Raw genomic sequence first — 25,435 nt, forward strand, 5'->3', positions numbered from 1 at the left:
ACCGGTGGATATCGGTGTTCTTTAGTGGTTGGGTTTCAATTAACTACACATCTCAAGAATGGTCGAACTGAGACTGTACAAGACTACACTTCATTTACACTCATACATATCCTCATTCATCCTTTGAAGTAATACCTGAACGGTAATTCCCGGAGGCTAAACAAGAAAAGAAAGAATATTTATAATTTTAGTATAATGCTTATATTGTACCTCTCTCAGGTACATTTGGAAGAGACATGTTTGAATAAAATCGAAGAATGAAAATAAAAAAAATACACAGATTAGCGAGCATAAGTTAAGATTGGTTAGATTATATTTATAATTTCTTTGCAAATACCTCCAAATACCCACTCATTTGGAAGAAAAAATTGAAAAAAGTGGCGTTGGATTGCGAAAAAGAACAACTGATTTGCAACTGAACTAAAAGATTTTTATACGACTGTTGTCAGTTTACTGCCGACATGATCGTATTATGAAATGAGAAGATACTTAAATTGTTCGGTTGTACTATGTTCGTTTTTTAATTTTAACTTTTACGGTTAAGTAAATAACATTTATGTTATGTTACGAATATAAAAGTAGAAATAATTTCTTAAATACTGCATATAATGGTATCTTTCCTTTCTTCAAAAATCGAATCACTAAAAGTCGTGAAAATCATTTGCATTTTCTTGAAACAACAGCATTTGCTAGTATGGGCACGAAAGAAAATGCCAAATGATTGTTTGATAATTTTTCCAATAGAACATTATTAACTGAAAATAAATTAATAATTAATTAATTAATACTTTGAGAACAGTAATTCTTAATTTGAGTAATTTATATTATACCGCGTTTTTCTTATAACTGTTTCGTAGCAAATAATTTTACGGGTTTTTTTTTGTGTATAAGTAATGTAGTCCATTAATATCTCATGTATAATTTTAAAACTGATTTAAATCGTTAAGGGATTTGATGATAATAAATTTTTAGAATCAATTGTTAATTAAAATTGTGATTAAATGCAGCATTTATTTTTTCAGGTTAATATATCTGAGCGATCAGTTAAATCAGAGGAAATAATTACATTTTTCATTTGAATTGGCATTAAATTAATATGTATGTATTAATATGTATGTATGTATTTGTTCATAGTATTTTTAGATTATAATAACTGGGGATTAAACATTTTAAAAAAATATATTTTAATTGCGTTGACAATTTCAATTTCTTCTTTTCTTTTTTTTTAAATTTGATCGTTTTGATTAGTAGTCATCGAACAGTATTGCCATAAGTACAGTCTGTTTAATTGAAATAAGATCTTTTAATTTAATGAATTTTTTATATAATAAAAAAGAATACTTGAAATCAGTATGGTAAAATGTAACCCTTAAAATATAAGGAAAAAAGAAATTCGGATCGAACTGAAAACCTCCTTCTTTTTCTTAAAATGCGGTAAAAAAATTATTTATCCGTTGAGCTGCTACGGTGAAATACCATAGCAGCTCAACGGCTGAACCTATTTAGATGTGTAACCACTCGGTGGAATTCTTACGTTACCGTAGGTCACAGCTACATAAATAATAATACTCGTAATAAAAAAATTGGTTAAATATATATAAAAAGCATCTCAATGGTTGAACCAATTAAGAAGTATGACTCCGCGTTGGAATCCTTACGTTACCGGGAGTGACATAGGCTTTATAAATATTTATTTATATTTTAAATAAATTAAAAAAAAAATAGAAAAAAATAATTATAATATACAAATACTATACACAAAATTGTCACCGCACGCTCTTTAATTATCCTAAATATTAAAGAGCAGTGTTTGATACTCGCATGCCTAACGCGCTAAGAATGTTCTCATTTGAAAATCAAATGTGAATCTCAAAAACCGTGCCCAGTGGTTTCCGATTTTGACCGCTAGGTGGCGAACTCTATATTTACGTCCATGCTAATAAAATAAAAAACGTGCTTGATTGGCTCTTGTATGCTAATGTGCAAGTTGATTTCGAAATGAACAGGACGAAATAAACGAAGTAATCTTCAAATCAGTCACCACGCAGCAAAATCAATATGTGGAACGAAATGAACAATGTGATTTCCAGGATATAAACAACAGGAAGTTAATTGGTATGGGTCAAACTGTTTCCAGACGGTAGGAATGGGTTCAGAGGATACCAGACAGTGCCCATAACTCCATTTATCTACCTTCAATCTAGTGTAATGAGAAACGGAAGGAGATTATAAACCAGTGAATATCTGTTTTACTCCCTCTCAACTGTAGAGCTACATAAATATCAGCAAAATGTTTTTGCTTGTTTCGCTTACGCCAAAATATAGTTCAGCCAAATAATATTGTTCAAAACGTCCACCTTATGATGCCTAATATTCTAGAAATAGTTCTGTGTCGTGTAATGATCTGGCAGAACATCCGATTTAATTTTTTTTTTTTTTGGCAGTCGTTTTTTTTAATTTTTAACAGTTTTAAAGCTTATTTTTATAGATTATTTGTGCCACTTGATAATATAATAGATAAACTGTCAGGCGAAGAATTTCTGTAACTAAGCTTTTACTGACTTTTCGAAGAGAAGTACGGCATTACTTTCGGTCGCAGGTGGGATTGGGGTAAGATTTCTTTAAGTTTTGATGTATGAGAAGTACTAAAATACCACTCACTTAAAATGTAGCTTTTTACATACATATACAGCCTATGTATAAAATTTTGTGGCTCGAAAATCTCCAAAAGTACTAGTTAAATTTATTTGAAATTTAGTAATGTTATATTAGTGTATCTGAAGTTTAACCCACCGGGTTGGTCTAGTGGTTAACGCGTCTTCCCAAATCAGCTGATTTGGAAGTCGAGAGTTAAAGCATTCAAGTCCTAGTAAAGCCAGTTATTTTTACACGGATTTGAATACTAGATCATGGATACCGGTGTTCTTTGGTGGTTGGGTTTCAATTAACCACACATCTCAGGAATGGTCGAACTGAGAATGTACAAGACTACTACACTTCATTTACACTCATACATATCATCCTCATTCATTCTCGGAAGTATTATCTAAACGGCAAAAAAAAGAAAAAAAAAAGAAAAGTTTTTTATTCTGATTTATCAAAAATTAAAATTAACTTTTATTAGATAAAAGTTAAGCCTTTTATTATGAAGAAAATGACATTTTATTTGTTCAAATAAAATGTTGTTATAAACAACTGAGATATAACTGAAATTGTTAAAGTGAATTGCAAAAATTATGCAGTCAGATTTTTCACCATTATTAAGAAGTTATAAAGTTTCAAACCCATCGGCAAAGGTGTAGCGTTAAACTCGTAGTATAAATATGGTAATAAAATCATTCTCAGTAATTGTTTTAGTTTTAAACATAATGCTATGAATAAACAACAAACGTCAGAATGTTTTAGGCATATAAGACAAAATCTTATACAGGCATTTCTAAATATTTTCTAAACTCAGGATGTGTTTATACTGTAGCAATATTTATACTGCTCACCTAGTTCTACTAAAACCCTGTCAAACACAAAGTGCATTCAGACCACTAAATAGTGGAGTGGACCCACAAATATCCATTTTATCCATTGTAAGTGAACTTATATGCTTTGTTCGATTGCGCGCACACACACACACACACACACACACACACACTCTCTCTCACTCTCTCTCTCTCTCTCTCTCTCTCTCTCTCTCTCTCTCTCTCTCTCTCTCTCTCTCTCGGTCTCACACACACACACACACACACACACACACACACACACACACACACACACACACACACACACACACACACACACACACACACACTATACACACTATACACAATGATTCACAAATGGGTAATAACAAAGTTAAAATCTGCCACATTTTGATATGTTTTGTTTTTGTAAATTTGACATTTTACGCTTGTATTTCGTTTCTGTGGATTTTATTCATACCAATTTACTCAGAATTAAATTCTCTACAAGTTTTTTTACAACTTTTATGCATTTATTACCTTATCCAAGTTATTTTACGTTAAACATAAAATAGTAAGTTTCTCCCCCCCCCCCCCGATTTTTTGCCTTTTACCCCAAATTTGTAAGAAACTATTAAAAATATAGTTCTGGGACCAATTTTTTTTTCAGTTTCTTAGGTCATATTTCATTTAAAACCACTCAGTTTTTGCATTTAATTTGGGTCCCAAGAATTACAGTGCGACTATTTTATCGAAGGTGCAGAAATCAGGTTAAAATCTTTCACCAGTAGACACTCGCTAACGAAGCGTTTCTGAACCTACGTTAATTAATTTTTCTTCTTCACTTTCATCAGTAGAAGTGTTCGGAAAGTCTGTAACGTCCTTTGTAAATTATCCTGTATAGTCCACCTTCGCTTTCCAAACACAATGCATCACTACCAGACATTGAAAATATTTCAAAAGTATACTGAAATTTCTATTAGAAGAATGTTTTAATTCATTCAGCTCTTCAGTTACTTTAAGAAGGAATAAGAAACAAATATTTATAAAAACACACAAAAGAAAAATACAAAAATTATAATAAAATTTAAAAGAAATAATAATTTCTATAATCCTAAAAAAAAAAATGGAGAACACATTAAAACAGTTCATAAGAACAATAATTCCTAATATTTTTTTTTTTTTTTAATTATCGATAGTATTACAAAAAAAATTGTCTTTTTACAGTAATTTGCCAAAATAATGGAAACAGAAATAACATTTAAAAAACTATATTTACATATAGTGATCATTCATTCAGCATTTATCAGTCAATTTTAAAATTAAATGAGCTTCATACAGAAGTTAAAAATAACCATTCAAATTAAAATTAAAACCATCATAATCTATCAGAACTTTATTTAGCATCACACTTCGTAATTATGGAAAATAATTATGACAAGCTAAAAAGGTACAAGCCACAAATTCATCATTGATTTATGTATGATTGGATGAATTAGTTTTATATTAAAACATAAAATATTTAAATATTAAGATAGAAAAAGAAGAAATATATTATCGAAATGTATATGTAATCTCGGTAAATGCGTAATTAGTATACACATACCAGAATTTTTTTTTTAAATACTTTTATTTACAGTCGCACCAGCAATTAAAATCATTAGGGACTTATCGATTTAATTTAACTGTACCGGTAACTGTATGGTCTTGAACAAACTCAGGCCGACCATTCCCGAGACCTGTGGTTAATTGAAACCCAACCACCAAAGAACCACCTAGATCCACGATCTAGTATTCAAATCCGAATAAAAACAACTACCTTTATTAGGATTTGAACCTGAGAACTTCAAATTCGAAATCAGCTGATGTACGACGACGAGTTTACCACTAGATTAATGGTGGGTTAACCACAATTTTATTTCATCCCAAAAAAATCATAAAAATAAAAACTTGAAATAAGCTTAAAAATTCAATTAGTAACTATAATAAAAGGATTCAACAAAACCTATATATTCTGAGAGGTTTTTTCGAAAAAATCTTTATAAACTTCTTACCTGTATATTCTCTTAGAGAGAGAGACCTTCTACTGAATCATGTCGAGTTCTCGATACCTTCCATCAAATAATCGTTGATTGGAATAATTTATCACCCAAAACTTCCACCAATCAGTAATCACCTGTAATAATAATAATCGGGAGTTACACAAATAAAAAATAATGCTACCTCTTTTTATTACGCCACAACAACTTTTTGCAAGAATAAATGAGAATAAGAAATGCTGCAATTTATCCATCTATAGAACATTAGAAAAGCTACTGTATAAACAAATAATGCAGGTTATTTCCTCGACTAGCTATCATGTTTTGTATGTAATTTTATGCAGCGAAAAATAAACGTCATTTAATCTTTTTGTAACTGCTAAATCTAATTTTAAGAAATTAAGCCTCTAGCTATGAAAAACTGAAGAAAAAAACCGAAACAATAAATTAAGAGTTAAGTGAGTAAAACTTTTAATATTATCAAAAACTATTTCAGTGAGAGAAAAGCGGGCAATTATATTTTTAAAGATTCCTGAAATTTAAATACATCTTAAAATTTAGGACTTTCCCCAGCAATAATGTGAAAATTAATCTACAATTTCACTTGTTTGTTTATAAAAAAAAGAAAGACATTTTTCGGATTGTTAAACAACTAATAAAAACTCTGTCGCAGTAAGTGCATCAGTAGGGCAGATTTCCGGTTTTAGTTAAACTTGAAAACGTACCCAAAGATCTAATTGTTTGCCTCTATCTCCGGTTCCTGCGAACCGATTTGTTTGAAAATCAACAGGGCTCTATTACCATTAGGTTTACATCACCCCATCAAATTTCGTCAAAATCAGTTAAGATTCGCGTCCGGTAGAACGGACGAAAAAATGCATACATATGTATATAAACATGACCGGGCGCAGTAGCAATTTCGAACTTCTATAGAAATCCACTAAAAAATTACAAATCACAATTCAATCGTATTCTAAGGTAATCATTCTATCTTAATGTATCATAAATCATAGTTAAAAACTCAACAATGGTAATATTCTGGAGTTGTTGGAGGATAGTATATATGTATACTTATTTGTAAATTAAGTCGAACACTACTTACATTCTGTTAACGCCTTACTTTGGGAAAAAATAATTAAAAAGATTCTTCAAGTGTGTGCAATGAAATTATGAAAAGTCATAAAAATTACTAAAACTCCTATTTTTTTTAGTGGTAAGAATTAATAAACCCTACCTATTAATAAATATTGAGATATTTTTCCGACACTGATGATAACTTCTAATTTAAAAAAAATGGTTTTAAACAATCCAGTCGATAGGTTGAAAAAATCAAAGTTATAAAAAATATGTTTCTGTAAGAAATCATATTTCTTAGTCCGAGAAAATTTTTATGTAATACGTTTCTATAATTTTCAGGTAGATTTCATAAGAAAGCTATCTATTGTAATGGGTACCATGATTAGACTTCCGGAAAATTTCGACATATCTTCGCGTTTCACATCCCCCAGACCCCAAAACCACCGTCACTTCAAAAGTTTATATATACATTTATATATATTTCACTTTCTTCTGGACACGATAACTGCCGTAATTTTGCGCCAATCACTTACAAATTGATACATAAATTACAACAACCCAAAATCTCGGTCGAGTTCGTTAATGGGTAAAATCGGTCCATGGGAGTGGAAATGAGGGGGGCTTTTTCGAAAAAAACAGAATATCGCTATAATCTTCTTATTAAGTAAAATATTGAATTCGTTTAAAGTTCCTACTGTTCTTCGGACAAGGGCCTAAAACTTATTTAAGTAAAAGTTTTTGATATCATCAGTCAATGGCCCAGGGGATGGAAAAAATGGAGTTTCGAAGACAAAAATTTCCCTTAATAGGCACAGTATCGAATCGGTTTAAAGTGGTCGTTAGTCCTCTAAACATTAACTAAAACCTTTGTCTGAAACAATTTTTGATATGACCAATCCTGACGGCAAGGGATGACCAAAATATTCTTGGAATTGTAAGAAGATGGGGCTTGTCGTATGCTAAACATGTGAAACTTTTTTCACATGCAACCATTGTCGTACTGAGTAAATTTGAAATTTTGAAACCCTGTCAATATTTAATAGTATCATTGCCTTAATACACAATATATTATCCAAAAAAAAAACACGCACAAGTAAAATTTTATGAAGCCCAACCAACCCCTTTTGAGATTAAACTCCCCCTTCAATACTTTTCCATACCCTGTCAATATTTAATAGTATCATTGCCTTAATACACAATATATTATCCAGATTTCATTATTGTAAATTAAACCGTTCCTGAGATACAAAACCAAAATACGTATAACAAAAAGTAAATTTAATTAAAGAATTCTTTGTACCAAGATTTTAATATTTTTTAATTCAATAGATGACCTCAAAATGTTGAAAAATACAGAAAACTGGAATAATCATTTACCAGTAGAAATAATTTTCTCTGTTATTTTTTTATCAATGCCCAAGAAAGTAATAACAACTATTTTTTTCGGAACTAATTGAAAGCCTGAACGTAATGTAGAAAAGGCATTCGGCCAATCTTCGTTGACGTAGATTAATCTGGAAAGAATGGGAATGACGCGATATTTGACGTATATTTAAGCTTAAAGGACGAGTTCTATATTCTGGGATCGTAGAAGATCGATTATGTCCGAGATAGTACAACTTTTTTTAAATCTAAATCTAAACAGATGTTATGAAAGTTCTTCTTTTTTTATAATTTTAATAAAAATGTTTTATTATATATAACATTGTATGGCTAAAATGTGAATATTATATCTAGAAATCAATACAAAATATTTCAGTTGATTTTTTTTTTTTTTTTTTTTATTGAATGTATGTCAGATAGCGATCATGTTTACTTCTCAAAAGAATTAGAAAAAAAAATACACAATTATTATTTGTGAACATGATTTATAATATATCGGGCCATGTATTTTAAAAAATTGGGTAGTGTTGATCGACATCTTAGTAAAGAATCAAAAATCTCGACAAATTTTTAGGATATTTGTTTGGAATAAATGAAAATTATTAATGTTTTTTTTTTTTCATTTACTTCTTGAGTACATACTAGGTGAGAATTTTAATTATAAACTTTTTGTTCGAAATAATACTTTATTTTAGACGTAGTTTTATAATTAAATTTGGTTGTACATTTTAGAAGTTGAATTAGACGGCCAAGTTTTGTTCCAAGTGAACAGTTTAAAAGATTTATTTTAACTCATCCAAACGGATACGGTTGTGGATATCGTAAAATCGTTTAGTTAAAATAGTTCTATATTTGTAGATATTTTTATACTCGGATAAAGTTAAAAAATGTAAAAAATGGATTTTATAAGAAGAATAAAATCAAATAATATAAAACAAGAAATTTGAAGTACTTATTTAGTGTTAATAATTCATTTTTAATCCAAATTGACAATGAGTTGACTATTTTTTTATAACTTACTTTTAAAAATACTTAGTAAACAGCAGCATGTGAATATTTTTTTCTAAATATATACCGTCCTTGTATGTAACGGATCAAAAGACCGATGTAAATCCGTTTAAAAAATGTATAATATTTAAAACTTTTCGTTAATTCAAATGGATATGAACATTTTTACTTTCATACTGAAATATAACGAAAAATTTATTTTAAAAAAATCGCGGGTTATTTTAAAACAGCATTGTAGAAGATCGATTTATGTCCGTGATAGTAAAACATTAAAAATCCAAATCGAAAGAGATGTTTATGATAGTTTTTCCTTATTTTACAATTTTTAACAAAAATATTTTTGTTTTTTATGGTTTAACTGTAACTAGCATGGGGAAAATTACGCTTGTAATATAGACATGGACCTAAAAATTAATAGAAACTTGGATCATGTTTACTTCTCAATCGAATTAGAAAAAAAATCGATATTATTGTGGATTTTAATTGTGTATCAACAATTGAGTAAAGGTACTGAAATCTCGCCAAAATAAGCAAGATATTTATTTGTTTAAAACTGTTTTATTTGTTGCATATCTATGCAAAAATAAAATAGTAAATTCAAAGAAAAATTTCCCTATTATTAATTTGGCTTAAAATATATGTTAAAAGTATGCTTATTGTTAAATTAATGTAATACCTTTCAACAATTAAATTAGTATGTAATAAATAACAATATTATATAACATGGAGATTTTTACAATACATAAGTTTTTAAAGAAAACTTTATTATTTTAAAAATAGTTTTAATGTTGATGTATTATTAATTTGCTTATATCTATGTGAAAGTGATCAAAATATTTCCCTTAATTCCTTTTTTTTTTAAGATGGATCCCAAAAAGTAGCCACTTTGATGTTCTCCTTTTACTCATAGTTTTTATGGACATTGGAGGTAATTTAAAGAATTAAACATTAATCTGAAGCATTAATCACTCTAGGAATTATTTCTTTTTTATATTACTGTTCATGAGATTCAGTAATGAAGATTATAAAAAATAATCATTAAATTTTAATGCAGACTGAACCAATGTAATATTCAGAATAAGAATATTTTATAGTTGTACTGACACCTTTTATCCGCTATATGTGACAAGACACCTTCAACTCTCCATGTCATAGATTTTAACATGGCAGTGAATTAGGCATTATCTGACCGCACTCCAATTTACAACAGAAAATATAGTTGTTCCAACTAAAGTTGTTTTTTTTAAACCAACAAAACAAATAACTATTAAGATATTTATTCAACACCATAATTACAATACAAAACAAAAAGCATGTCAAAGTAAAAGATTAACAATTGTTAAAATTCAACATATAATAATAGAAATAGATACAGCGCATAAGATATAGACTATGTCTGTCTCATTTTCAAAGATGTTTTTGTTGGCAACAAAGATACAGCTCATACACCAAGGCACCAATTTCTCACGAGTGGGTGCACCACACTACATGCTTGGCATCATAATGACCTTTGTTGCACTTGAACAATCTTATTTTTAATAATCGGTCTAATTTTAATTTATCATAAATTAGACCGATAATTTTAAAATTTATACCAAGTCAAATGGTATAAAAGTTTAAAAAAAGTGTTCCTCCCTCATTGGCTTATCAGCAATCTGATGTTATAATACCTTTTCCAGAGGCTACAAAAGGAAAGTCCAAATCCTGTAATCAAAAAACCAGTTTAGATATTCAAGGCTTAACCTGTTATTAGTTCCACCAAGATACAGCAGATGAAAATCCTTGTCCTGATAGTATCAGAACAAGGATAAAAAGGCACATGTAATCAGGCTGATACATGTGCCTTTTTATTCATTTTTATAAATTTATTATTGAGTGCAAATAGTAATAAACAGCTTTGATAAATAATAATAAAAAAATCCATTTTAATATTTATATTCTTTAAAAGACCAAAATCTACTTATTAGTTATGGTATTGTTTTTTAAATTATTGCAACTTATTTGTACATTTTGTCTACACACTTAGTACACTTTCTTTTGTTATTAATGATTTATAAACTATTATTTCATGGCTTGGGCAAACATGGGGTTGTCCTTTTAGAGAAAAAAAATCAATACATCAGAATTAAGAGCAGTTATATAAATTTGTAATAATATAAAAGTTAAACATTTTTTGATATCATTGCAAGTGTTACTTTGCATAATTGCACACATTTTATTTACATACTTAATTCAATCTTGGTAGTTTAATTAAAGTAGTATTATTTTAGTAGTATAACTTCATGGACATTAACATATATATATTTTTTAATGAGAAAGATGAAATGTAAGAAATTACAGATAAAAAAGTATCAGTCTTAACAGAAATTAAACCTATGATTAACTGAGTAGAAACTAGACTCATTTGGCGAACAAAATTTAAAAATTTACAGATAACTTTACAGTAACTTTTTTCTTTTAATTATTAAAATTATTCAGATTTTAGCAAAGAAGCACCATAAATAAATACCACCTTACCAAATATCATATAGATGCCAAAAATAAGATTACCAATTATGGTAATAAGATGCCAATAAGATTACCATATTATGTATACAATCCATAATATATTCAAAACATATTTTTAATTTTCTTACTCCTCATATTTTATATTTTTAGTTATTACATAATTCTATCAAACTCAAAAAATGTGTGTTTAAACCAAGAAATAATGTTATCACATAATTATGATATACACACACACACCACACCTTTATTGATGATTATATTAATATTATGAATTAAAATAAAAATGAATGTTTTTATAATAATGATTAAAAAATAAATACCATCCCAATTTATTTATTTAACACAAGATAATAAATACAACAGATTTTTATATTACGCAGAGTAAGAATAATTTTCCTTTTGCAATTATTAAAGATTTTTAAAAGAGAGATTATTTACATTAACAGAGACTTATCCTCTTGAATAAAATAATCAGTAACAAAACAGAGGAAATATTATTATAGCAAAACCAAATATTTAAATTATTTCCTGAATTTAAAAATAAATTAAATTATTTAATTAAAAATATAAAGCAAAAGCAAGGAAATTTATTTGAATAATTTGTTTCTCTTTTGTCTGTACTGCTTGACCACACCCATTCTTCAAGTTCTCTATCATGTTATGTTCCATTTTTTGTTAAACTAGTAATTGATGGATATTAAATATTATAAAAGTTTTTATACTATTTATAAGTATAATAACTCAAAGAAAATTTTACATTAAAAATGTAAACAAATATATTAAATGTGACAAAATAACAAGTACCTTTTGAATGTGTACTTTGTTTATGACTACTGTAAGTTAAAACAGTTCTTTTCATATTAAAGAAGGGGCAAGTATGGCCATAGAAAATCCTTCATAAAATCTTTTATTAATAAAAAAAATAATACAGTAAAGACTCATTACTGTCTACTGTAAATTTAAATTGAGATTAGTAGCAGCAAATGAAACAAACGTTGATATAACGTTTCAACAAAGACTGCAAATTGAGAGAAAGCTTACTGACCATCTATAAAACAGCTCTCTACTTTGGTACAATTTTCATTTAGATCTTTGGCCTGTAAATCTTTTTTTCGTATTATTAGTATTAAGAGCTGTTTAATAATACGAAAAAAAGGTTTACAGGCCAAAGATCTAAATGAAAATTGTACCAAAGTAGACTAGAATATTGTGATATGGTTTCCAATAATATATCCATCATGTGGATGAGTTGAAAGAAATCAAAGAAATTTTACTAACCTATACCCAGCAATTAGTGTTAAAACATTTTTAAGGGATAGTTGGTGTTTAACCCATACCCACCAGTTTTGTTTTGTATCTAAAGGTCTCAGTTCATTACTACCAGATTCCAATTCCAAAAACTGTTTGAACAAAAAGTATTTCAGAATAAAACAAAAAAATAAAATAAATTCTGTAGGTATGGTTTTATGATGAAGAAATAAAAAAATAAGCATTACACATGTTGCATGTTAACTAAGAATAATTAATATATTAATTACAAAATAGTCAGATTTTACAGTTTTAATTTTCTCTAATTAAAATTAAATTTTCTTAAATTCATATAATTTTCATGTACTCTGCACAACCTACATTACTATTGATTTTCTAATCAATAGCACGAGTACAGTTAAATAAATTTTCTATTTATTTAACATAGTAAATAATTCTGATTTATGAATAAAAATGAAATAAAATTAACAGAGAAATGATAAATAGACATACTGAATATTCACTACACCCTCTTTCCCTCTTAACTCCCTGAAGAGCATAAATCCCTTTGTGAATAATAACCCCTTCACCAAATTAGTTCATTAATCAAAACAACCTTGTCAACATTTATTAGCTATTCTAAATGATTTAATATTTGAATGTACATACATAAACAAAGTTTTCAGAATATCAGATCCTTTTCTACACAGTAAATAAATAATTATACAGTCTTCATTATAACTTTAGTTTGCATCAGACATTTTTTTCTGTATATGCATAAAGGTATTTTGTGTATGTGTTTATATACATATTTAATTCAAAGATATAAAAGTAATAAATGAATCTAATAAAAAAAGTGTTATCTTTTGATAGTTTTACCTTGTTTAATGATCTCTTTAGTAGATACTCATTTTAACAAACTTAAAAAATATATATGAAAAATAAATAATGTTTGACAATAGCACAATCATCAGTTTTTAAATATAAAAAAAAAATTAAAAACGCTCTCTTGCTCTCTCTCTCTCTCTCTCTCTGTGTGTGTGTGTGTGAGAGAGAGAGGAGAGAGAGAGAGAGAGAGAGAGAGAGAGAGAGAGAGAGGTGTGTGTGTATGTATGTATAGGATTTATTAAAAAAATGTGTAAATTTTTATATGTAAAATTATTTTATATATAATTATTTTTTACTTATATGTTAAGATTACATTGCTTTTAATTTGCATGGAAGTTGGCTGAATTAACACACATTCTGCAAATGCAATATGTCTACATTTGAATTGAATCAGTAATATTAATATAAACAATTTGTGACTTTAAACAACCTACATAATTTTTTTAACTGCATCGAACTAATGAAAAATGTAATTTATGGTAATAAGAAAAACAAGAAAAATGTTTCACAAAAAAGTTTTATATTATTTTGAATAAAAATCCTTTAGTCTTATTTTATAGATATATAAAGAGGGGCAACCCTAATATAGGGAAGGAATTATTTTTTCTATTATAATTTAATAAAAAAGTATGGGCTGTACCCATTTTTTTTTTATAAAATTACATTCACACATGTTATGTAATAACTACTTAAGGAGAACACTACTTATTGGGGGGGATTCCATCAGTGCAATTAAGAATGTACTTAACGAGTCAGACATATTCAACAATTCCACCTGTTACTGGGTGGGTAAGGTTCTTTTCAATGATGAGAGAGTTGACTGAATTACTACAAATTTGTGCACATGAAAATTCTTTGAATGTAAAAATATCAGGCTCATTATATCATTAATAATCTAGAGCTCAGCAATGAAGATAAAAAAGTTTTTAATTTTCAATATTTTAAAATGTTTTTTAAAAAAATAAACTTTTCTCAAGTTACAAGAAAAAAAATTTGTCAACCCATCAAAAACTTGTGCTACAAAAAAGAAAAAGAATCATTAAAAGCAGTCATCAAAAGTATGAAAATAAAGGTTTCAACATAATTTAAAGTACTCGTAAATAAATATATATTTTGGTTGAATTGAGAACAAATTCATTTTACTGATGTTTAAAAAGTAATAAAAATTTTGTTTATACTTCCTATCTCATTAGTCAAGGTTTTATATTATATTTCTTCTAAAGAATAGCTTGGTTTTATAATTCAGATCTTATTTAGTATTTTGTCCTTATATACTACTTAAATAATGTATGAATTCCATATGGTAAAAAAATATGCCTGGGCAGTGGTTAAAATCTGAATTTATTTCTAGGATGGATAATATTTTTTTTAAATCCTTCAATGGGCCATAACATTTTGGTAATGGCTATTAACGATTGTTGTACCCTTGGTTCCTACTATTAAAACAGAATGCAGATACTTGATGAATCATTATGCCTTTTTATAAATGCCTATATGCAAATAGGAAGACAAAAAAAAAGGATTTAAATTTGATGAAAACCTTTATTTTGAAGGTAATATTCAGTATTTGTCTTGTACAAAAGACAAACCTAGTAAAGTTTGTTGAAAACCTCGTTTTTGAAAGAGAATTCCTGTTTCTCAGAAAAGAACTTGCGTTGTATTTAGTACCACACTATTAATTCAGAGATTGTGTTATGCAGTAAAAAAACTTAATTTTTCCTAACTTCTATTAAATTTTTTTTTAAAGTATGTTTTATGTTTAATATTGTATTTTTTTAACTAATTTTTTCTTTTTCATTTCAGCTCATAACACTGGATTATCACCATCTTCAACACAAGATTCTAACAGTAAAGCTGGAGGAAATGGAGAAATACAAGTGGGAGATGGTAGTGAAAAGGAAAATAAAACATCATTGTCAAATGAAAAACTCCCTGAAGAACCAGAAAGTAATGATACTTCATATGGTGTTGAAGCAACAGCCGTAAGAACACTTGCTGCAACAACAGGTACAGTAGCAATTTTAGGAACAACAGCTAAAACTGGTGAAAAATCAAAATCTCAAACTGATTTAACTGAAGACACAGATGATATAGAATTATCTATAGATGAGAAAAATGATAGTAGTAAATCTCCAGATAATAAAGATAACAGTGAAACAAATATAAAGCAAACTGATGAAACTAACAAAAGAGATGAAAAAATTAATGTAAGTAATAAAAGTGAAATTAAAAATGTAATTATAGAAAATGAAAAACAAAAAAATACAGCAACACTTAATGGTGCTAGTAAACAAGAAGAAAGCAATAAATTAAACGAAATTAGCAATGTGCCAGAACAATCTGCAGCTATTGAAAATCATGTAAAAGCAGATATAAATACTGCAGTAGAAAACTCAAGTGATATTCAGATTAATTCAATAGATGCTGAAAGTGAAAAAACAACAAATGAACCTTCTTTAAAACAAACAACAACTGCTGTAGTTGAAAATGTTAAATCAAGCGACAGTGAATCAGGAACAAGTGTATTAGTAAATGGAGAGATTAATAATTCATTGAATGATAAAGATGATGTCTGTTCGTCAGAAGACAACATAGATGAAGATGAAGAAAGACCTGCAACAGTAGTTGAAATAGAAAAAGATAAAGTAGAAAATGAATGTAAAAGTCGAAGTTCAGTATCTGAAAATAGTGGCAGTGATGATACTAAAGGAATAAATGATGATATTTCAAGTGAACAATTAAGGACTAATAGTTTTTCAGACACAACATTATCAGAATCATTTAATGCTGAATTAGACAGTGTAAAACAATCACCTGAAGCAAAAGAAGAGATTAACATAGGTGAAGAACAAACAGATGATGCAATTATTATTGAAAATTTATCTTTAACAAACAGGGATATAACTGAGATAAAAAATATAGATAAGCAGTCAGAATCTCCAGTAGCTGGTAAAACATCACAAAAAGAAAACAGAAATGATGAGGAAAAAGAAGACGAAGAACAAACAACAAAAGCAGAAATTCCTGAAAATATAGCAGAAAAGCCACAAGCAGAAATCAAAGAACAGGTTTCTGTAAGTGTAACACCAACTAATCAAGAGAAACAAAATAAAATAAAAGACGAAAGTATTAAAAAACCAGAGCAAGAACTAAATACAGAAAAGGCTGAGGTGAAAGAAGAAACAATTACCCCTGAAACTCTGAAAAAAGTAGAAAGTGTTTTACCAGAAAAAGATGAATTACCATCTAAAGCAGATGAAGATAATAAACTGGAATCAGCCGCTACAACGATACAAGCTACATTCAGAGGATATCAGACACGACAAACTTTACTAAAGAAAGAGAATGAAGCAGATATTGGGAAAAGTAAATCAAAAGAAGAAATGTATGAACCAGAAACAAAAACTGAAAAAGAAGACACAAAGTTAGAGAATGCTGCAACCACAATACAAGCAACTTTCAGAGGATACCAAACAAGACAGACCCTACAGAAGAAGGAAAATGACATAGATATTGAAAAAGAGGAAACCAAAGAAGAAAAACCTAAAATAGAAGTAACAAATGCTGAAAAGGATGATAAATCTCTTTTTGAAGACGAAACTTTAGCGCAAGCTGCAACAACAATACAAGCCACCTTCAGAGGGTATCAAACAAGACAGAACCTGCAAAACAGAATAAACGATGGAAGTGGAGACACAAAACTATCCGAAGAAGACACAGAGTATAAAATTAAAACAGAGGAACCAACCAGTTTAGATAGAGACAATGTCGATAAAACTCTTGAAAATGCTGCAACAACAATACAAGCCACTTTTAGAGGATATCAGACAAGACAAAGCCTACAAAATAAAACAAACAACATAGCTGAAGACACAAAATTATCCAAAGAAGACGAAGAAGAAGATAAAATTAAAACAGAGAAACTTGGCAATTTAGATAAAAAATATAACGTGGATAAAACTCTTGAAAATGCTGCAACAACAATACAAGCTAGTTTCAGAGGTTATCAAACAAGACAAAACCTACAAAAGCCAGACAGTGAAAAAAATTCAGAGGAACATGAATCTATAAAAGATAAAAAAGATCAGATTGTAGAAGAAAGAAAGGAAATTGAGAAGAAAGAATCAGTGGAGGAAAAAAAAGAAATTGTAGAAGAAACAAAAAAAATTGAAAAGGAAGAATCAGTAGAGGATGTAAAAGCAAGCACAGTTGAAGAAGAAACAAAAGAATCAGCAGCTGATAATGACAAAGATAAGGAATCTTTGGAAAATGCTGCAACTACAATTCAAGCAGCATTTAAAGGATATCAGGTAAGACAGAATATTGAAAAACAAAAAATTACTGAAAATGATAGTGATGAAATAAAGGATGAAATAAATATTGATCCAGTAACAAGAATATCTATAAAACAAAAATCAGAAAAACCTGATGAGTCAAAAATTGATGAAAAAGTTACTTCAAAGGAAAATGAAAAAGTAAGTATACCTGACAGCTCTACAGAATCTGATAAAACTGAAAGTGAGGAAAGAGATAAATTAGAATCACCAGTTCCAATAAATATTCAATCTAGTTTAAAAAGTAGTCAACCCAGAAAAAATTTGGAGAAAAGGGTTACAATAGCTGAAGATTTTATGGAAGAAAGTCCTGTAGATGATGAGAAAGAATTTGCAGCTGCAACAAAAATCCAGGCAGGTTTTAGGGGATTTCAAGTACGGAAAAAACTTCAAGATGATAAAATAGAGGATGAAGATGAATCAACTGAGCCACCTATTTCATTAACTCCAGAAGTAATAGAATCTGTAAAAGAAGAGGTAGATGATATATGTAAACAAGCAGTTGAAGCGACTGAAAACATGATTAGATGTGGAACAGATGTACTATTTAGAGCAAAATTAGGAAGTGGATCAAGAAATGAAGATGATGAAGAATCAGGATCAGAAATTTTTGATTCTGAACAATTAGATATTACCGAAGCAGCCCACAAAACAGTTCAATCTATTGTAGAAGAAGCTGAACAGATTGCTGATGAAAGACTGAATTCTGCTGCAACAAAAATACAAGCATCTTTCAGAGGTTTTCAGGCTCGGAAGAATTTAGACAAGACTGAAGAAGCAGATGTAAGTTATCAAATATTTATCAATCAGTGTTCATAAACTAGTCCATAACCAAGTAAAATAATAGAAAATTAAAAAATTTAGTAGAAATTTCTGTAGAAATAAATACTCCTTCCTCAGTAGAATATAAAGTATAGTTAATAAAAAACAGTGATATTGTGGTAATCTATTGAGGAAGGAGATAATAGTTTGTTGAGAAAAGTCAGTGGAAGAAAATTTTTTTCATTAATTTGAATGTAAATCATTTTAATATTAATTTTAAAATAAACTATTTTTTTAATATCAGATTTTTTTTATTCAATTCTATTAATTGTTTATTATGAAGTCTTCTAGCTAGCATTTTTATAAAAAGAAAAAAGTTTAGCAAAATAATTTTTCCTTTTAACTTTAAAACAAATCTTCCATATTGTTGGGAAACACCATCAGCATGGGGTTATATTATTACTAAGCAATAAAAAAAAGGATACATTTTTTATATAAAAGATACATATTACATATTTTAAAAACATCTAAGAGATTTTTTAAGAATTTTTAGTTAGTGTAAACTAGCTAAATTCACCTTTAATTATCTTCTAATTGATTTATGTATTCAATAACATTCTTAGTATTACTCATAAGCAGTACATACTGTAAAAAAAATTAACGAATATTCAAACCATAAAACTGAAAGAAAACAATGATAAAAATAAAATTAATAATTTTTCAGTTTCTTACAGAATAATCAAATGTTTTTACAATAAAATTAGTACCGGTACAAAGAAAGTTCAGGTTAAGGCAGGCAAAAAGCATTAATTCCTCTTATTCATAATACTACATACAAAGAGTTCAGGTTTAATGCAGTCAGACAGCATTGTCTTCTTACACCATGTAATGAAATGATTAACTTAGATTAAAATTTTCTTACTAATTCTACAATTCCTAAAATATGTCATTCATTATGATCATCTGACCGACTGGGAACATACAATTTTCTGAATAATTTAATTCAAAATTTCAAAGCCCAAGTTTTAAATTATTATTATTATTTTAAGTATTATTAACTTAAAATGAATACACGTACATTCTGCAAATTCTAAACCCTGGTTTATTCTAAACCAGGTTAGTTGAGTCCTGGGAAAGTAAATAAACCCTCATAATCTGATATGAGGGAAATAACAAAACCAGTTTATTAAATAAAGTATACATATGAAAATACATATTCAGAACACAAGGCTTATAGTTCCATTACATCAAGTTTCATGAGTTTTTTAAAGCAAAAACACATGGGGATAGGTACCATTGCCCCTTTGTTTTTATGAATTTTTTAATCAACTGTAAGCTTGGTTGTTATATAATGATAAAGCAATTAAGCATACCATTTATCCAATTGAAAAAATGCAGCAATAGTTCTTTAAAAGACAAACTGTCTTAGAAATTGGGTAGTTGCTTTTATTATGTATAATGTTATATTTTAATTACTATAAATTAATAAAATTTTAACAAAAAAAATTTCTCATTTTAAATGCATTTAACTTCAACAATCAGTGGAAGAACTCATTTTAAATGCCATATCAACATATTATTTTTTATTAAGTTAATTTTATGTAATTTATTAATCATAAATATAAGATATTTATTACACAATGATAGTATAAAAAATACTTTGTGTTCTTTAGAAAGTACAAATACATTATTTTTATATATTAATTCTAAATAACAATCTATATGTCACAGTAAAGACTCTATACTGCTGATGTCTGCAACATTATACTTGTAAAATAGAATTCTCTCACTTCATCTCTTCATGAGATCTACTTAATGAGCATTATTCACCACTTCTTTTCTATTTATTGGTTAATCATTCTTTTGTAATATAAAATTTAATTCAGCAATAACATTTCTGACTTACATAAACTTTTCCCTTTTTTCTAATTTTTTCACTGGAAATAAAACCAGTCCATATTGGATCTTGTAACATTTCTTATGCATCATATTCCTTTTCATCACTTCTTGTATGGTTTTAAATGAAAAAGGTCTACACAAAAGATCTGATTAAAATCAATTTAATCACTCTTTTTTTTTTTTCCTTCCAATCCATAAGTTCAAAATCTGATGAGTGACTGATAAAGATATGATGATTTAAAAGAGATTAAAAACTGTAAAACATTATCAAAAAATAGTAATAGCCAATTAATAAATAGTTTAATAAGGACTTATAGTTTAAATAAGAACAGAAATAAAATGTATTAAAATAATACTATACAAAAACTGTCTGGAACATTTTAATTACATGAAAAGCATAGATACAGGTAACTACCCAAGAAATCAGACATATGATTGAAGATAAGAAGATAAGTAGAACCACAATGAACAAATCTATATAAGGAACATTTCTGTACAGACACAATTTTAGTTCAATTTTAGACACAATTTTGTTGTGCTAGCCATATTCCATATATTACACTGCAAGTCATCAAACACTACATACGAGGTCTGTAAATAAAGTAATGAGACTGAATGGGCATCACCTTCAAAATAGTTACCTTGGGAAGCCATGCAACACTTCAATTTCACACTCTTCATAGCAGTGTTGGAAACAGGAATATCCTTCAGATGGTCGGTTACATTTCTCTTTTGTGTTCTACTGTTCAAAAACAGTACTCTTAAAGATGTTATTTTAAAGTTGGGAACAGGAAAAAGTTGCAGGAACTCAAGTCAGGTGATTAAGGTGGTTAAGGAACTACAGGAATGTTTATATGTGCCAAAAACTCATTGAGAGTGCAGTGTGACAAGGTGCATTATCATGACGCAGCATCCAGTTGACTTTTGGCTGGTCTCACACGGGAAACTCTTTTTCGCAATCATTCAGGAATTTCTCAGTAAACATAGTTATTTTCAGTCTCTCCTGTAGACAAAAACTCCAAAAGTCACTAATTCACCCAACAATGTCATCACTTTTTGATAACTGTCTTTAAGCCGTGAATAGTCTACAACTGATTCCCAGCCAAATGAAAATGCTTTAAACCACCAAAAACGTTGGGGGTCATGACAGAACGTAATCTCCAAACACCCTTTTCAATTTTGAAAAGCATTCTCAGTTTAACACAACTTGATTGCACAATGTTCCTCATAATTAGCATCACAATTTCAGTTCACGAAAAGTTTGTTTACATCTCGCATGGCAACAATAAACTAAAAATATTGCCTAATATAAATCAGCTGTTCATATAACCATAAAGTAACTTTACAGTGTTGCCACTTTGGCTGCCAAAAAAAACCTTGTCTCATTGCTTTATTTACAGACCTTGTACACTGTAAATTTTTCCACCATAAAAGTTATTGATTTCCATGAATGTTAATATATAAATATATGTTATAAAATAAAATACAAAATAATAATTACAATAACATAATAATTAATAAAATATAAAATGCTATGTCAATATAACATGGCACCTTCTCTTGCTATTCATCTGGAAGGTTATGGGGTTTGAATTCTATGCAGGCTGGCATATTTTACATATTAGAAAATTCATTTAATATTAAATAATAGCCTAGTTATCTATTTTAAGTAACAAAGTATTAACAGCATAAGAATTTTAACTTGTCTGCAATATAAATATGAAGAACATCTGGAATAAGTTACATTTACAACTGAAAAATGTTACTCCTTAGCATATTATCATTCTATTATTTATTCAATAATAAGTTTTTTCTGCATATTGGTTTAGTCCAGCTACGAGTGTAAAAAAAATATGTGCGCGTGTTGGGGGATGAAATATAAACTGTTAGTAACAGTTATACAGAAATGCTGAAATTATTAGAAAGATTGATTTTTCAGTCAAACATGAAAAAAATGTACCCTTTTTTCAAATAATAAATAAATAATAGTGAAAAACCTTCTTTGTAATCACTCATTTGAAGGTTTAATTCTTTTCTACATGCCTTTTTTATTCTGTGCTATCTTTAAACATATAAATATTGATTGAATTCTTAATTATTCATATTTTAGCTATGTTCTATACATATTTTTGTCCTTAGTTATTAAAAGCTGCTCTTCATATCATTACCAAATTAAACAAACCCTGAGTGCCATATACATTTGATCCATCTACAGACTAAAAAAATATTTTGCCTTTTTGCAAGATATAAAAATACACTTTCTCCAATTTGTGAACTTCTTAATATTGAATGTTGTTAACCCATCAAACTTTCACACTTTTCCTGCAACACCACACTTCAAAATTCTCTAGTTTAGTTCCTTTTTGGCTTTCCTAGTGTCCAGTATCTGACTTTTAAAATCCACAAAAAAATATTTTCATGGTTTTGTTCCCAACCTGAAATGTATATCACTAAAACTGAACCACTGTATTTTAACTATTGTTTTTAAAAATTGTTTGATAAAATCAAGACATGAGGATCTAAAATTATTTTAGGATTTAAGTTTTCATTTTTAACTACTATTAAATCTTTAATACTAATTCAATTTCTCTAATTTAATTCTTTAATGCAAATGAGATATCTAAATATTACTTAGATAATATTACTTAAATATTACTTTAGATCAAAAAATTTTATCTGAAGAAGTTTATCAAATTTTGAATTTTTACTGTAATTTTCTTTCATATATAAAATATAAAAGTGCAAAAAACTGTTAAAACATGATTGCATTCCATTTCTAAAAGTTACTTCATCCATTTATGCAGAAAAAATTGCATATTACAATAATATTCTTTCAGAAAACCCAGTAAAAAAAGACTTCTTTTATTGCACACAATTTGCAAATTTCTTATCAAGAGTTTGATCCTTCTTATTTAGTCTATTCTTTGTAAATTTATTAGCTAAATAATAAAAGTTCTCTAATCTTAGTATATTTATTTCATGATTATTATTATTCTAATTTAATTATCTCTATGGTCCCACTTATTACCTCAGGTTTTCCTTATAACCTAAAAGAGTTTAAAAAATTAAGTGCATTGCCTATATCAATCATTTCAATCTAATTTTTTGCCATCATTTCTTAAAACTAGAATGATTTGCTAGTATTTCTCTTTAACAATAAACCCCACATATTTTTTACTGGATTTAATAAATTAAGCTCCACAACAAAATTAAATTAAAATAAGGTATAAAATGGAATTGTAATTTTTATCTGATTGTTTAGCCAGTGGTAAAAATATTCTTACTGAATTAGGAATAGCACTATTTCTAGGTAAGCAACATTAGTTTATTAAATAACATACAAAATTAGTTTATTAAATAACTAATTTATGTTCTGAAAAAGGTGCACTGATATTCAGTATTGAAGAATAGTCTCCAAACAGAGTAAACAAAACACAGTTGCTGAGGTAGATAAAAGATTGCAAATAATGTCAGAAGTGGAGGGTCATATGGCTAGTGAAGAAAATTTTTTTAAAAAATTATTACACATCATTCCACCAGTAGCAAGTGAAAGAAGCACATTTGGCTATAAATGTCAAACAAAATACCATAAAACAGAACTTTACTTCATTCAGTCAATTATATCACAATGATATGATACAACCTGTTGTCATTGTGATATTCAAAGTATTATGTAAAAATTTAAGAAAATTTATCAGTAAACTTAGGAGAAAAAAGTAACTCCTGCATTCCATAGAACCTGCATAAAATGCTCACAGCAATGAGCATTACTGTCTTACCATTACTATCCATTCTTTTGTTATTTTTACTAAGCTGCAGTTTTATCATCTTCAATATAAACAAACAGTTTTTTTCATGTGGCAGCACGTAAATAAGCCTATATTTATATCATAAAGATATAAACATTTTATAAAAATAACATTTAAAAATAATGCTTCAGTATATTACAAATAAAATAGCAGATCATTCAATAGAGATATTTAACATCAATCTGTAGTGTTTGAAAAAACACTAAAAATCCAAAATCCAAACTGTACCAAATGCGATGAACAGAAAAGAAATTAAAAACACAACCAAAAAAAAGGTGGGATTAAATGTAAATATATTTAATATAAAAATAACTTTTATCAAAGTTTACATACTAATGCAATAACTGATGCATTGTAGTACTTATATGTGATAAAGTCGTTTATAAAAAATAGTCATACAACATTATATACTTAACTCTTAGTGAAAGAGAATTATTATTAAATCTTATCCATTTTATTACAGAAATAGTGTTTTGTAAGTAGCAGCACCATAAATAATTAAATTATGATTAAAATTAAATTCAAATAAATTCACAAATAAAATTGATTAGTACAAGGTTTATTAAATTGACCAAGTTGTGTGAACAAGCTCATTCGCACACTTGAACTCGTGTTAAACGTGAAGAGAAAATGTATTATCTACCAGATTTCAACCATTAGCAATATTAATAACTGTACCAAAAGTATAATGGCAAGTTTGAAAGTTTGAATCACAAACTAATAACATATTTTCCAATAAATTTTTAAGCGTTTACAAAAAACCTTATTGTTTCTCATTTGAAAGTCTCTAACTAATTAGCCATTTTACAGCTTTTATAAAATTAAGAAATACAATTATTTTTTTCATGTAATTTGTAAAAACATGAAATGTTAATTTTAGCAGCTGCTGGAAAAATGAACATCGGATTAACATAATTTTGCAGTGAGTTTACACTACATGAATCCACAAATTAATAAGAGCAATAATTACTTCTTTTTAATTTTTAGTATGATTTTTAAAATGTAAATTTAATATTTCATATATAATT

At 28.0% G+C, this 25,435-nt stretch overlaps 1 protein-coding gene across 6 annotated transcripts in view; it reads left to right on the forward strand.

Annotated features, from left to right (window-relative positions):
* The window catches only part of LOC142325328 (uncharacterized), a 185,758-nt gene that overhangs the window by 134,540 nt on the left and 25,783 nt on the right, over positions 1 to 25,435 (forward strand). For all 6 annotated transcript variants that reach the window (XM_075366940.1, XM_075366942.1, XM_075366941.1 and 3 more), the window contains exon 3: positions 15,407 to 18,720. In XM_075366940.1, coding sequence (XP_075223055.1) covers positions 15,407 to 18,720 — 3,314 coding nt within the window. The remainder of the gene's footprint in view (positions 1 to 15,406; positions 18,721 to 25,435) is intronic.

The sequence above is a fragment of the Lycorma delicatula genome, chromosome 5 (assembly GCF_047948215.1).
Source record: "Lycorma delicatula isolate Av1 chromosome 5, ASM4794821v1, whole genome shotgun sequence".
Lineage (NCBI taxonomy): Eukaryota > Metazoa > Arthropoda > Insecta > Hemiptera > Fulgoridae > Lycorma > Lycorma delicatula.